This window comes from Oryzias latipes, chromosome 22 (assembly GCF_053564925.1).
Source record: "Oryzias latipes strain Hd-rR chromosome 22, Olatipes_Hd-rR_3.1".
Taxonomy (NCBI): domain Eukaryota; kingdom Metazoa; phylum Chordata; class Actinopteri; order Beloniformes; family Adrianichthyidae; genus Oryzias; species Oryzias latipes.
This window is the reverse complement of record NC_136258.1, coordinates 7,618,252-7,632,324: the sequence shown is the minus strand read 5'-3', so window position 1 is coordinate 7,632,324 and position 14,073 is coordinate 7,618,252. Positions and strand designations below refer to the sequence as shown.

At 42.4% G+C, this 14,073-nt stretch overlaps 1 protein-coding gene across 4 annotated transcripts in view; it reads right to left on the bottom strand.

The window, feature by feature from the left end:
- Positions 1-12,105, bottom strand: part of slc4a11 (solute carrier family 4 member 11) — a 184,482-nt gene extending 172,377 nt beyond the window's left edge. For 2 of the 4 annotated variants that reach the window (XM_011490714.4, XM_078940803.1), the window contains exon 1: positions 11,863-12,058. Coding sequence is in view for 2 of the 4 variants with exons in the window: in XM_011490713.4 (XP_011489015.2) it covers positions 11,863-11,899 (37 nt within the window). In the remaining 2 variants the exon portion in view is untranslated. Of the gene's footprint in view, positions 1-11,862 lie in introns of all 4 variants that reach the window. The other 2 variants (XM_011490713.4, XM_011490712.4) reach the window with 2 other exon arrangements.
- Between the last annotated feature and the right edge of the window lie 1,968 nt (positions 12,106-14,073).

Below are 14,073 nucleotides of genomic sequence, written 5' to 3'. Positions count from 1 at the left end.
AATTATGACTCAACAAAAACCTCCATAACTGTAGATTTGACAAACATTATGTACAGGAAAGAGAGGTGGCAGATTAAGGACATTTTATGTGCTGTAAAAACAAACAGAAAAACATGGAAAATTGTATACGAAAAAAAATACACAAAGATGTCAGTGAGATTGCAAACAATAATGAAAATTATAACAAGTGACGCCTGCCATAACTGCATTACAGGTAGGATTTTTATTCACACTCTATTACACACTTCTTTATTTAAGGTCTTCAACCTAAAGTCTAAAGTTTTTTCATAATAACTGCCTATTTTTTATTATTGCGTTTAAAGATTTGACTAAAAAAGAATCATTAAACAACAAAAAAACTAATACAACAATTTGTGTTTTATTTTATTTATTAATTCTTATCTGTTCATTTTTATTATTATATGTTATTATTTTATTTAATAACTAATTGAATATAATTAGAAGAAAAAAGACAATCTAAAATCCCTAAAATCATTGCGTTGTGTGACAGGGCAGCATTTTTGAATTTTAAAAAATGACGTATAGTGACTCTTTATTTCTCCTCTATCTTTCCTTTATTTTGAGTTTCCATTTTTTTGTTCTTCACACCTTTCACATAAACCGATTGTGATTCTGATTTTTAAACTTCATATTTCCAAACCAACAGAGAAACAGTCAATGTTCAAAGTAACTGAATTGTAGGTCAATGACAGTAAAAGCAGTATTTCCAAATAGTGTGTTGTATGCATTTTTCAACCTTAGTGTTCCTGCCTTTATCACAGAAACACATGAGTGTTACCTTCAACACTATAGAAAGCTTTAGATATTTTTAGTTTAGATTCTTCGCAGATGTTGTAGTTAGTCCAGTAGGATCGGAAGGTAGCCACTTGATATTTTAAATGAAGGACCCTTGTGTGACCTTTAGGAAGAACGTTTTAGTAATTAAACTGATTTATCCTTCAGGGGTTTAACATTTCTGGAAACTGAACCCTGGTGTGTTTCAGGGTTCACTGACTTTCTGGTGGATCAGAGAGTGAAAATAATTAAGCCTATAGACCAAGTGACATAAATGCAGGGAATTCTGATTCAGGAGGAAAAAAAACCTTTTCCTTCTCCGTCTAAATGGTCAAAGCTCATTTTTAGAAATACTGCCCCCAACTAAGCCTCAGTTGTGACTGTGTGAGACTTGTTGGTAGCTTACAAACCTCCCATCCAGTGCCGTGTTATAGGAGACCAGACCATATTGTTCCTATGATATTCCCCATTCAGTAATAATAGATTCAACAAACTATTTGTGTGATGACGATGGTACTTTTAAGGTTTTTTCACGTTTCTTTGACACCAAACCCACTGCAGACGCCTCCAGCAGAATGTTAGTGCACGGTAAGCATTTCATTCCAAACTCTTTTATTTGAATGTAAGAAGCTTGACATTGAAAATAAAAAGAAGAAGCTTGATATTGCAGGTGGGCAGAGCAGTCGCAGCCTAACCTCCTGGATTCTTGGGAGGGTGACGCTGTCATGTTCCTTTCACTCGAGTTTTGCTGTTGTTCAGGATGCCCACACATGTAAAGAGTTTTAAATCTTCAAAAGATGTGTGTAATGTGCACACCAACCAACACCTGTACGACTAACAAACTCTCTCTAAGATCAGCCTTTATACATTATTTATGAATGCTGCAATATAAACAAAGTTTGATTGGATTGGGATGGATGGATGGATAGATGGATGTGTTGATGGATGGGTGGATGGATGGATGGGTGGATGGATAGATGCATGGATGGATTGGTGGATGGATGGATGGATGGATGGATGGGTGTGTTGATGGATGGATGGATGGGTGGATGGGTGGGCTGGTGGATGGATGGGTGTGTTGATGGATGGATGGATGGATGGATGGATGGGTGGATGGGTTGATGGATGGATGGGTGGGTGGGTGGATAGATGGATGGGTGGAGTAGTGGTTAGCATTCTTACTTCTTACCTCACAGCGGGAAGATCCGGATTTGAATAATGGCTGAGAATTAGTATATTTTCTTCAGGTACTCCGTTTTCCTCCCACGGTCCAAAAAATATATATTTGTAGGTTGCTGGAGGGATGGATGGATGGATGGATGGATGGATGGATGGAGTGGATGGATGGATGGATGGATGGATGGATGGATGGATGGATGGATGGATGGATGGATGGATGGATGGATGGATGGATGGATGGATGGATGGAGGGATTGGTGGATGGATGGGTGAGTGGGTAGTTGGATGGAATAGATGAACGGATAGATGGTTGGATTGCTGGATGGATGGGTAGATGGGTGAGTGGGTAGATCGATGGATGAATGGATGGATGAATGGATGGAATGCAACACAGGTGTTTTCTGTACGAGTGCACTGGGACAGATCTACAGACATAAACTCAAGTGACATCCGATTTTTGACTCAACTATTCTACCTAAACTGATCGACCAATCAGCCACTTGCATACCACTCGCCAATCAGATTGTTAAATCTTATACCTCTTTTTTTTCCAATTAGATTTTTTCTCTGTGTGTGGAAGGTAATTCTTGTAGTTAAAATGGGGGCTACTTCATACTGTTAGACTATCATTTCATCAAACAAAAAGCCGTATATTTTTCATACTTTTATACCAAACTTTACAGGAATGGGGCTAAGATCAAGCCCCGCGGCACCTAAATTCTTGTATTCAAGACAAGGACGTCATTTTACAGGGTTATAACTTCAGGAATTTGACTTCTGCTGCTTTTATTCTCAGGGTTTTGAGATGGCAGAACAACTAGTAATTCAATACTCTCTCGGTCTGTCTCAACTCTTTCGTCACCACAACCGACAGTCAAATCTGCATCGGAGCATCCGTCAGAGGAATTGTTCCTTCTCTCGTCCTCGGTTTACTTTCCGTCTTTTTTTACATCTTTCTTTTATATGTCAGTGTGTGTTTATTTGATTGTGACCAGTTATAACTGTCAAATTATGCAGGTGTTTATTGTCTGCACGGCATAGATTTGAAAAATGTATCTATATCTGACTTAGACAGAGCAGCAGAACAACTCATTGTTTGATGCTTTTGTCCAAACAACCTTGGAGTACAATGAGTCAGATTCAGAGAAAAACATCTACTTTTATCCTTCAATTATCTTGAGTCACATTAAAACAAAAAATCTTTAAAGAATGACCCTTATGTCTGCAGCCAAATCCCGCTGGTACAAACAGAGAAAGACCACTTCAAAAGAGACATCTCTATTCATGAAACATCTATTAAATAACTAGCTAACAGTGCAAAATAAACAGCCAAATATGGCAAATTTCCTTTTTTTGTGTTGTTAATCAGTCCATTCCAAACACAACAATTAGAATCAAACAAGTTTTTAAACCCCTTCAAATTCAGTTTACTGAGCTTCCATTTTTTTGTTCCATAGATCTGAAAATGAAAGAGATTTTTAGCCAGAATCCTTGCACGAATCCAGATTTACACATGCTCCATACTTGACTCAAATTCAGACTAAACACACTTTAAAGATGTATAATAAGACTAAATCCTCTAAACTACCTTCTTTATTTTTGTGCCATCTTATTGAGTGACATGAAATTACTTCTCAGTTAAAAATAAACAGGGATTCTGTGCAGCCAACAAAAAAAACAACAGCTCATACCATAGAAAATAAAAAACTCAGTCTTTCTACAAACCAAGACTCTATTTGAATGTTAGACCCTACAAAGGTCGATAATACTGAACTTAAATGAGCTTCTCGCAATTTTCTGTTTTTTCCTCGTTTATGAAGATCAGATGTCTTTTCTCCAAGATTGAAATTTAGTCATGAGGCAACACTTATCAAAAAACAAACAAAAAAAACTACAAACGAGGGATATAACAAGCAAAAACGGAGTCAGATTCAACACATACTGTGTAAGAAAAATCCCTCTATCCTTTTACAAACACAGAACCAGAGCCCCTTGATCCAAACCAGCATGAAACAGGTACAGAAAATGGATGGATGTCTGGCTGTTGGACTGAGACGCTTTCCAGAATCTTTCTGGCACCTTCTGTAAGGGGGATTTTTTGTGGTGGGGACCAGGCTGCTTTCTGTTCTCAGATGAATCCAGCCCTGTCCATGGCGAGGCAAAGCATCGTGACCAAGGTTAGGGACAGGAACACCCTCCAAATGAAACCTCTCCATCCTCACTTTCTATTTTCCGTCTTTCCACCATCGTATTGAACATCTAGTTTTTCCCATCTTTCCAGATCCTCTCAATCTTTGCTGTCTTCCAGCAGGGATAAAGGTAAATGACGAGGTCGCTCTGCTTTTTGCTTTTTGTATTTAGTGATGCAGTGAATGAGTGACAGAATGACACGGGCTGTTTTTCCATGACACACAGACATAAAAGCAAACCGCTTGCTGCAGAAAGAGGCAGCCTCGATTTTAATGGAAAGGGGGCATTGCAAAAAAAAAGAAAACTCCAGTGTGAGGGGATTCCTGCTAATTGCTTCCACATTCTCCGCTCCCTCTGGTTCGATTAAAGCCAGCCGACTATCTCCTTTTCAAGTCGCCTCTCCTCCACACAGCCCACCACTGTATGCTGTTCCCGCCTGCCGCCATCCGACAGCACATCTCACCGCTTTTCATTTGCCGTGCCCCCCCCCCAAACTACACAGACAGACACACTTTCTAGAATAAGCCAGAAGGCGGGAGGAGAGAAAATTCAATAAAAATGCAATAACAAAACTCCTTTGCAACCCTCCCTGTGTTTCTGCCTTACCAGGCGTCTGCATTTTCTACCAATTGTGCAAACTATAAATGCAAGATAAAAACAGAACTCTATAGTAACCTCTGTGCCTTTGAGCCAAGCATTCATACATGTTGCTGAAGTACAGCCACAATGTGAATGTCCCACTGACCTTGTCAGCGTCACTCTGCGCTTCCTCAGCGGCTTCATCGCTTGGTGAAGTTGTGGCCCACACTACCTCACCTATTTGTGTTAAGCAACCTCGGTTGCTTATAATTCTCTAACTAAATATAGCAAAAGTGTGTCTCACCGCTGAACAGCCTGATTATCCCTTCGCTTGACATTAGGAGCGCTTCTTCTGTAGCTGTCTTTCTTTTTTATGTCAAGCTTTTTGACCTTGTCCCTCAGTGTGAACTCTGCCAATTTGCCAGCAGGGCCTTTGTTCCTAAGAGAGCTATTAAGCCACAGCGCATTACATTTATTGCATAAGACCAAGCTAATGGGAGCACGTCCATCTGCAGATGTTCTTACAAAGTGCAGATGTTTCTAATGCGTCACAACGCAGACGCATTTTGGTGCAACAGCAAGTGGACGTGACTTGCTCCGCTTCAAGGACAAAGAGGACGTTGGACCCTGAAGCAACAGCATAAAGACACCTACCAACAGCTGCATGAAAACAGCGCTGTGACACAATCTCTGTCAGTCTATGTGAGAACACCGACTGCAGCGCTTGCTGCACTACGTGATGCCGTTGGTGTGTGAATGCATGGCGCTTTGGTCCCACAGGCCGTTGGGGTTGGAGAAGGCGCGTGTCTGCATGCTGATGTGTGTGTCACTGATGTTATGATAAGGTGACCATGACTCCGTTCTCACTTCCTGCTGAGCTTATGCGGCGACTGCCAGATAAACTACCAGAAAGTGTTTGCAACCGTCGATAGTTTTCCCAAGTATACGAGGGGGAAGCTTTCCCATCAATGTTTGGAAATTCAACAACACGGGCACCCTGAGACATCTTGGAATAATTACCACTGAGGGAAGGGTTGTACATACCAAGCCAACGGGGCAGAATAAGACCATGTACGCAGCTTGTGTGGGATTAGCGTGTTGGATGGGCTGCTTCGGAATCGGCTGTTTGAACAAAATGTTCCATGCTAGACAAGCTGTGCACCTTAATGCATGACATTAGTGAAACAGGAAGTGAAAAGAAATGTGTGCTCTGTACTGCTTCCTGTAATGTAATCGTTACAGGAAGCCTGTCTGAGCTGAATGCATGTGTACATGCAGAGCAGCTGTGGTAAACAGACCAAGAATGAAATGCAGACTTTGTGTTCATGTTAATAATTGAGTTTTTGTTTGCAGCATAAAAGAAAATGAGCCGTCCAATAAGCTGAAAGCAGCTCCTGTGAGTCAAGAATGTTTTTTATGTTGGGTGGCAGTGGCTTAACCTTCACTGTTTAAGAGATTTTGATACATGATCACTGAATAACTCCTGGCACGACTCAGTCATAGCTGTGTCACTTAAATATTTGAATTTTTGGGCGTTTTTTTTTTATGGTTGAGAACAAATAACGCCAGTAGTCATGGTGTTCTTGGATTTTTTTAAAATGTTGTAGAATTCTTCTAATGATGGAGGACATGTACAAAGTAAACTAGAACTAAAATTGCCTGCACTGCTTCCTGCTGATCACCTGGACCAGGTGTGTTCATTCAATCAGAATGTATCTGATTGTGCTAACCAGCAGCTAGCAGGACTTGAAGATATGGAAAACAGTCAGGGTGGTAGATCTCAAGGACCAGGAATGAGCAGCCCTGTGCTAAACCATGGTGGAACTTAGACTAAGACACATAAAACACTTAAATGCATTTTTTGGCAGAATGAAGTTTTTAAGAAAATTGGTGAAGGTTTTGACATTTAGAAATGAATGAAGTACGGTCATCAATACACCCGCTTCACACTTATGGCTCTTCAATTATGACACCAGGAGACTGAAAATGTACTGTTTGCAGACGTAAACTCGCTTTTAATGCAAAGCGTCTCACAATAGTGACTTTCAATGAGAAAATCAAAATGTGCAGATAAAAGAACGTCTGTGAGCTGCTGTGTGCAGGCTCGGACAGAGGAGTAAAGGCCCGTACACACCGGGACGAATATTCGGCAGGCGTTATTCGCCAGCGTTTTTCGCCACGTCTTTTGTGTTCACACCCAGGCGATTTTCGCTGACGATGAGCCGAGCGAACATGCAATTTCATTCCCTGTCATTAGATGGCGCTTAATGTAAAACAGAAATACTCCTGTACACAAGGTGGCGCTGCGCAACTTTACGATTCTTAAAGTCGCTTTTCACTCAGAAGAAGAGAGCAAGTATTTACGCGATTGTCAGAATAATACAAAGAAAACATGAATATTTCAAGCACCAGTAGCTCCAACTGGTACTTGGTAAGGGGATATTTTAGAATGTCCGTCATTATTTCTTTGCGGCACTGTAGACGCTACTTGGCGTCTATCTTCTACGCTGGTATGTGTGCTCAGAAAGGCAGTTTTGTGTTTGAGCGCCCCCAAGTTGTGTTTTACTGTAACTTCAGAAGCTCCAGACACGTGTGCAAATGCGCCATTCTCATTGGTCGAATAGATTTCGACGCGACGAAAAAAAAAAACGAACCCGAGGCGTTTTTTTTTTACGCTTTGGCGCGTGGCGTTTTTTCGCGTCGGTGTGCACACTCACATTGGTGCCCTTTGTTTAGTCACGAGGCGTTAAACGTTGGCGAAAATCGCCGGCGAAATTCGTCCCGGTGTGAACGGGCCTTAAGAGTGTGTTAGCCATATCTGCAATACATCTGTGGCCTTATTTATTCGGTGTTCCTGGAACTGAGCATACCAAGTGTATGCGTACACATCTCCATGACTGTTGTGTGCAAACCGACAAATTATGTAGCAAAAATGAACTGATGACGCGGACTGCATGCGGTCAATATCTGACAGGACAGTTTTGCTTCTGCAGATGGGAGTGTGTGGATCTATGAAGGTGTGAATGTACTTCTGCGTGTGTGGCTGACTTGTCATGTCTTGCATGGATGTGTTTTTGTGATCTTTCGGTGCTGGTGTGTGTTTGTCTCTCTGTGTGGTGCGGTTTTAAAAACTTGTGTGTTTCTCTTTTGCCCAGATGGCTTTGCTCAGCGGCTGGAGCTTCTGAGATCTGCTGCCAGCGGTGAATACTGATCAGAGAGATCACTGTCACATCTCTAACACACACACACACATGCGCACATGCAAACATACACACAGGAAGGCGTCATCCATCTTCTTCCCCGCACACCTCCACTTCCACATGGTCGAACTACTAATTCACACCGCCGCCATGTGTCCTCCATGCTGAGATTTTTGGGGTTCTGCAGGTCACAGCTGCAACGGGGATTATGTGGTTTGCCGTCACACCTGAGGAGTGACACCTTGGTAGTAGCAGTCTGAGAGGTTTCAGCTTCAAGCTGTGTTTATGATCGTTAATCACAGGTGTTTGAAACATAAAGGAAAGGCAAACTCCTCACCGAGGTAAAGAGTCTAGCACTCATCTGTGCTACAAATCGGATCCTCAATCGGTCTGTTAAAAGTAGTTTTAAAATCTACAGCTCTATTTAGAGACCAAATAATACAACTATTGAAGCTAATAAAAAAAGCTAAGTGTGTAGTCTGAAGGACAAAATTCTATATGGTTGAATTTGATTTAAAAAAAAAAGATAAACATGGCTGAAAAACAGGGATTGAATTTATTCTTTAATCTTTGTGTATCACATATTTTTGACTAACAGTACTATCAACAAATTATTTCTTCCTTAATACCGTGAGTATATTAAATTTAAGAGAAAAAGGAATCGGTTAACTGACGTTTATCTCAATGTAAACCTTTGTTAGCACTGTAGTCTAATTGCCATGTAGGCAAAAGACTCCTTCTTAGGTTTTTCTATGTTTAAGGTGGTGAAGCTTACAGGTGGGATTGGCTCAGACAGGGACATCCTGTAAAAATCATGCAACATTTTGAGGTAGAAAATACTTTTACATTTCCTTTGGAGGAAAGACAATTCAATTATTGTAACCATTTTTTTTTCACGTTTTAACGTGTGTTTGGTGGGACATAATGCTGACTTTAAAGATCCATTCCAATGAAAATGGTGTTCTTGAGGCCCTTTTTAGTGTTGGAGGACATTTATAAAGAGAGTTAAGCTTAGAGTTACATTTCTGAGTGTTTTATTTATTCAGATCTTTGTGAATCAGGAGCAAACAAAAAAAAAAAGTTGTTTGAAAAAGCTTGTAGTTGCCATGAGCTCCCTGCTCCGCTCCATTCTGATGCATCCTCTGTCAGACAAACAGATCCATAAAGGTCTTTGTTTTCCAGGTCTGAGCTGGAATCTAGATCCAAACTGTTCGGCTTGATAGCTCTGATATGGCTGCTATTTTTGTTGCACCACTAGTGTTAGGTTGGGGTTGTGAGGGGCTGTAAGCTAGCAGGAGAGCGTGTAAACAAAGTGGTGATGGGAAATGAGCACAGGCTTACCCCTTGTCAACAGTCCTGCGCACAACTGAGAGGTAAATTTCTAATGAACTCCTGTCGTTCTGCAGAAACTATGGCTTAGACATGTGCTATCCAGTCATATGTCCTAGGTTATTTGATTTAGGCTAAGAGCGGCAATAAGAAACACTGGGAACATGGATCAGAGCAGAGGTGGGCACTGAGGGCCGCATTCCTGCATGTTTTCCAGCATGCCCTGCTCTGGCATGTTCTAATTGGCTGGACACACCTGAACCAGGTAATCAGCCATGAGTAGGGCAAGATTATTGGCTGGACACACCTGAACCAGGTAATCAGCAATGAGTAGGGCAAGACTATCTGGAAATCATGCAGACACACCGGCCCTCGAGGCCTGGAATTGCCCACCCCTGGATCAGAGGATGATGAGAGTGGGAATGTAAATCCAGTCTTCATGCATGTCATTTGCTTGAGATGAGACATTAACAGCAACATTGTTGCAAAAAAACAGTAAATAAAATTCTTACTACGCCAGTGACAACAACCACAAATATCAGAGATGGTTAAGGTGATGTGAAATGCCCATCGTCAATACAAATCCCACTTGCAACATAACTTCAGTGGTGCTTTAAATAACACTGTTTGGCCGACAGGTGAATGCATTTTTGCTGTCTAAAGGTTGCAGAAGACCTGACAGCAGAAAACAAACAGAAAAATACTACAATTGTTTTATTTATGAGAGCATCTCTTTTCAAGGAATTCAGCAGGCCGAGCAATCGATGATGTCAGCTACACATTCAATAAAGCTTGTTAATATTTGATTTTTAGTCATTCAACCCACACATTTGCTGAGAGCGCAAAAACTTTTCTATTGTTGGTTTACTGAATTTTCTTTTTTCTGTTTGCGATTGGATTTAATCAAAGAAAAAAAACTGGAATAATCAATCTCCAGTTTTTTCAGAATGAATTAGTTGTTAAGAACAGAATTTAGGCAGATTCTATTCTGTCAACCTAACTGTATTTGATGTTATCTGTGTCGACCGATCCCCGTGGTGCTTCCATGTCGTACACTCCCTCAATGCTCAATAAATGATGGAGCGTTCCATTGCATGCAGTTCTAATTTGCTTTATTCTCTATTGGCCATGTGTAATTGCTGGTCCGTCACCCATCTGCAGATTTCTGGTGTCAATCACACAATCTGGTAATTTACTCGCACAACAACAAAACGACTTGAGTAAACTTCACAGTCAGCAACATTAGACAAAGATTTTCTTTGAAGCCTGGGCCCAACCTTTGGTCGGACACCATGTTCCTGCTATGTGTGCTCGGATTTGCAGCACAGAACAGCTTGCTCTGCTTTAGCAGACAATCCAGAGGGCAACAAAGTGAGAGTGAAAAGCAGAAAATCTAATCCTTTTGGAAATTTGATTGTCCAGTCACTGGTGACGAATGATAACACCGTCAAAACCCTGCAGATAACACGCCACATGGCACTTTTTAAGAATTCCAGCCGAGTGTAAGGACACCCAAACGTTGGAATGGTTCTCATCTCAGTAAAACATGTCACCTGTTTTGATCAGGCGTTTGTCCTCTAGCCAAACCTCCACCTTTCATGCATGACAGACCTTTCAGGACGCAGAACCAGACTGTGAAGATCAAACCATCACCTCCACCTCTGGTCAGGTGAAAGCCAAATGAATGCAAATGACTCTTCAAGAGGACAGCAGTGTCCAGCACGGCCAGACATGCACTCTGGGACGGCGTGCACAGAAAGGCTGCGTGCACACTTAAACTCTCGTGAATACCGATGCTCCAAACTTGCATGGATGCTGACATTTGCTCTGTGATAGTCTTTCATCGTCAAAGATCCTACTTCCCCTCGCTTACATCTTTGTCTCAAACACAGAGATGCACTTTTCTGCTCAGACCGAATCAAAGTGAGGAGGCAGCCACATCACACTTTCAAATGGGCTTCAGACTCTCAGAGGGCAGAACTCACTGGTCCCCCTGTGACTGTCAGCAGCAGTCCGTCTGTACCCTGCACTCCTGAGTCAAACAGGAAAATGCACATGTCCAAGGGGTTTTTAATGATAGAAACATGAACACAGTTGTAGCACCGGTTCAACAACTTCATTTCAATGGAACAATTGCAAAAGTGCAATGCAACATTTGCACAGCAGTCACGGATCTGCCTGCTTTCCAGGTCTTCATTCTCGACAGGTACACTTGCTGAGCGGCTGTGCGATGCAATTGTTTGTTAAGGTTCAGTTCTTTGACTGAACAAAAAAAAATCATGACATGAACACCAAGAAAAAGGTGTGTTCTTAAAAAAAAAGTCCTCTCTGTGTGCAATAGAAAAAAAACCAGAGATTCCTGTTACAAATGTTGTCACATTCCTGTGAGCTGAAAAGAGCAAATTCACAGTTTCTTAAGTATGCACAGTAGCACCAAAAACATCTGCCCCCTCCCAAACTGCCTGTTTTGCAGGGAGGGCGGGGGGGGGGGGGGGTCTCAGGTTTCACAAGGTAGGGAACCCCAAGGTTCCTCCAGTGAGCAGAGTCGTGCACAGCTGAGGAGCAGCTCTCAAAGCTTAGATCCACTTACCAGAAGGCACGAAATGCAGAACTTTGTTGGTCTCCATGGCTGGGCAAGTGATGAACGCACACTTCCTTCCTCCAAACGACTCCCCCCCAAATCAACCCATCATGGTTGTGTTATCCTGTGCTGATGAGTGTGAGATCACCTCTGCTCCCCTGCTCTGCTCTGTTTCTGACTGCCTCTCAGACACATGCAGTGACTCAGCCCCGCTCTGCCAGCCTACTCACTTTCTCACCGCTGGGTCCTAGTGCCTTCAGCTCCCCTCTGTCTGGACTCAACACCAGCCCGCCGGTCTGCAGCCAATGGCAGGGCAGGGCGGGGCAAGGAGGACCTTACGTCAAGACACACCTCTCGAGCACAGCGTCAACAAAATCCAACATGCCAACAGCTCTGACAGCTCGTGCCCATGCATCACTGCCCCCCCCCCCCCCCGAGCGGTCATCTGCTGGCTTTGCGAAGACATCAAGACTACGGGAGAAAGCAAAACTTTTATTGTTTGGATTAGTGTGTTGAGTTCTCGTAACGCACTTCCATGTTTCTCTAGCTTACAGTCCAGCTGATTATTCAGTTCACTTCAAATGCATGGGCAGATGCTGATGTCCTCCTGAGTACGACTGTATCCCCTGTTTTACCGGCTGTTCGAAAAGACTGCCTCTGCTTTGCAGTTACACAAACATTCAGAATTAGCGGCCACAGTGCAAACTCACACAACACAAAAGATGAACCAGTTGCTCTAAAAGACTGTAAAAGTGACCTAATGTACAATTAGGACTGGCATTAACAACCAAGTCCAGGTCCTGTTGCAAGCAGTGTGACTAATGCTGTGCAGCAGCTTCATGACTCGGAGCAGGTAAAGCAAACTGACTGAATGAAACCACACAAAGTGAAACTCGGGAGGCTCTCAGGAGGATATGGCTTTAATGAGAAATTATGACTAAGACAAATAAACAAGACATGACCTGTGTGTGTGTGTGTGTGTGTGTGTGGTTGGGGGGGGGGGGGGGTAGCTTAATGGATACGGATTCTTGCTTGAAGAAGATGCTGTGTTCCAGCAGGTGTTGTGAAACACGAGCCGTAGATGAACTGATCTTCAGCATGAAAAGCAGAGCTTTGGTCAGTTTGCTGCTCTGAAGCATTCAGACATGTGTTCATACAATACATCTGTTGATAAACATACCACTCTGCACTGAGCAGCATTTTTCTTCAGTCAAAGCTGCAGCCAGGGTTCCCAGTAGAGGACGCCCGAGTACATCAGCTTCAAGGTCAGGCTGTGCAAAGCTCAGAGAAAGGGAAAAAAATAAGTAAAAACAGTGGAGTGCTGCACCCAGGACTCTACAGGCTTTGGTTAACATGTTTAATGCAACCCTGAGGTCCAACTGGCTGTGATTGCAACACCAACCAGCTGCGCCGCAGTTCCACTCAGTCTTCATCTGAACAGTAGGTCCCACCGGGAGGGTTTGAAAAGCCGGGTGACTGCTCCCTGCTTGTGTGGTTTTGAGTGTTGGGCACATTTCTTTGAATTTTAAAAAAAGGAGAGGGCAACACCTGTGAATCTAAGTAACAAACCAACCTGACCCCTTGTTACAGATCTGAAGTCAGATCAGACCCCATTGGATGGCTTACCTTATCCACTGTAAGTGTTTTATTTTGGGAATCAACTGTTGTCATGCTTTGTGCTATCAGCCTAATTTGCTCTATTTAGCAGTGCAATGTTGAATTAAATAGGATATGCACCTCTTTAGGAGAGCCGATTGTTGATTCTGGAGTGAAATTAAGGTGGAACAGAATAAATAAAGGTTACTTTTTTAGAAAGGCTGCACGCGGCAAACATTTTCACTCAAAGTAATTACAACAAAGCCCCCTTTCACAACAACTCTGCAGCAATGCCATTTGTGAGTTAAGAGGTTCGCTCTTAAAGCAATGTAGCACACATGTCGAAAAACCAAGAGCAACGCAACAGCTCTCAGGAACGGTAGTGGGGGGTTGATGTGTTCAGCAGCAACCGGACTGCAAGGCGACAGAAAATAGCAGCTCGACTAAAAAAAAAAAAAAGAAAAGAACTGTTGATGATAATTGACTTAAAGATAAACAAAAATAATATCATGTCACATACAGGGAATCCAGCTGGATTTGATTTTTTTTACTTAACCCTTGTGCTATCCTAGGCACTTTACCATTGGGAGTTGGGTCATCTAGACCCACTAGACAGTGCTCTGA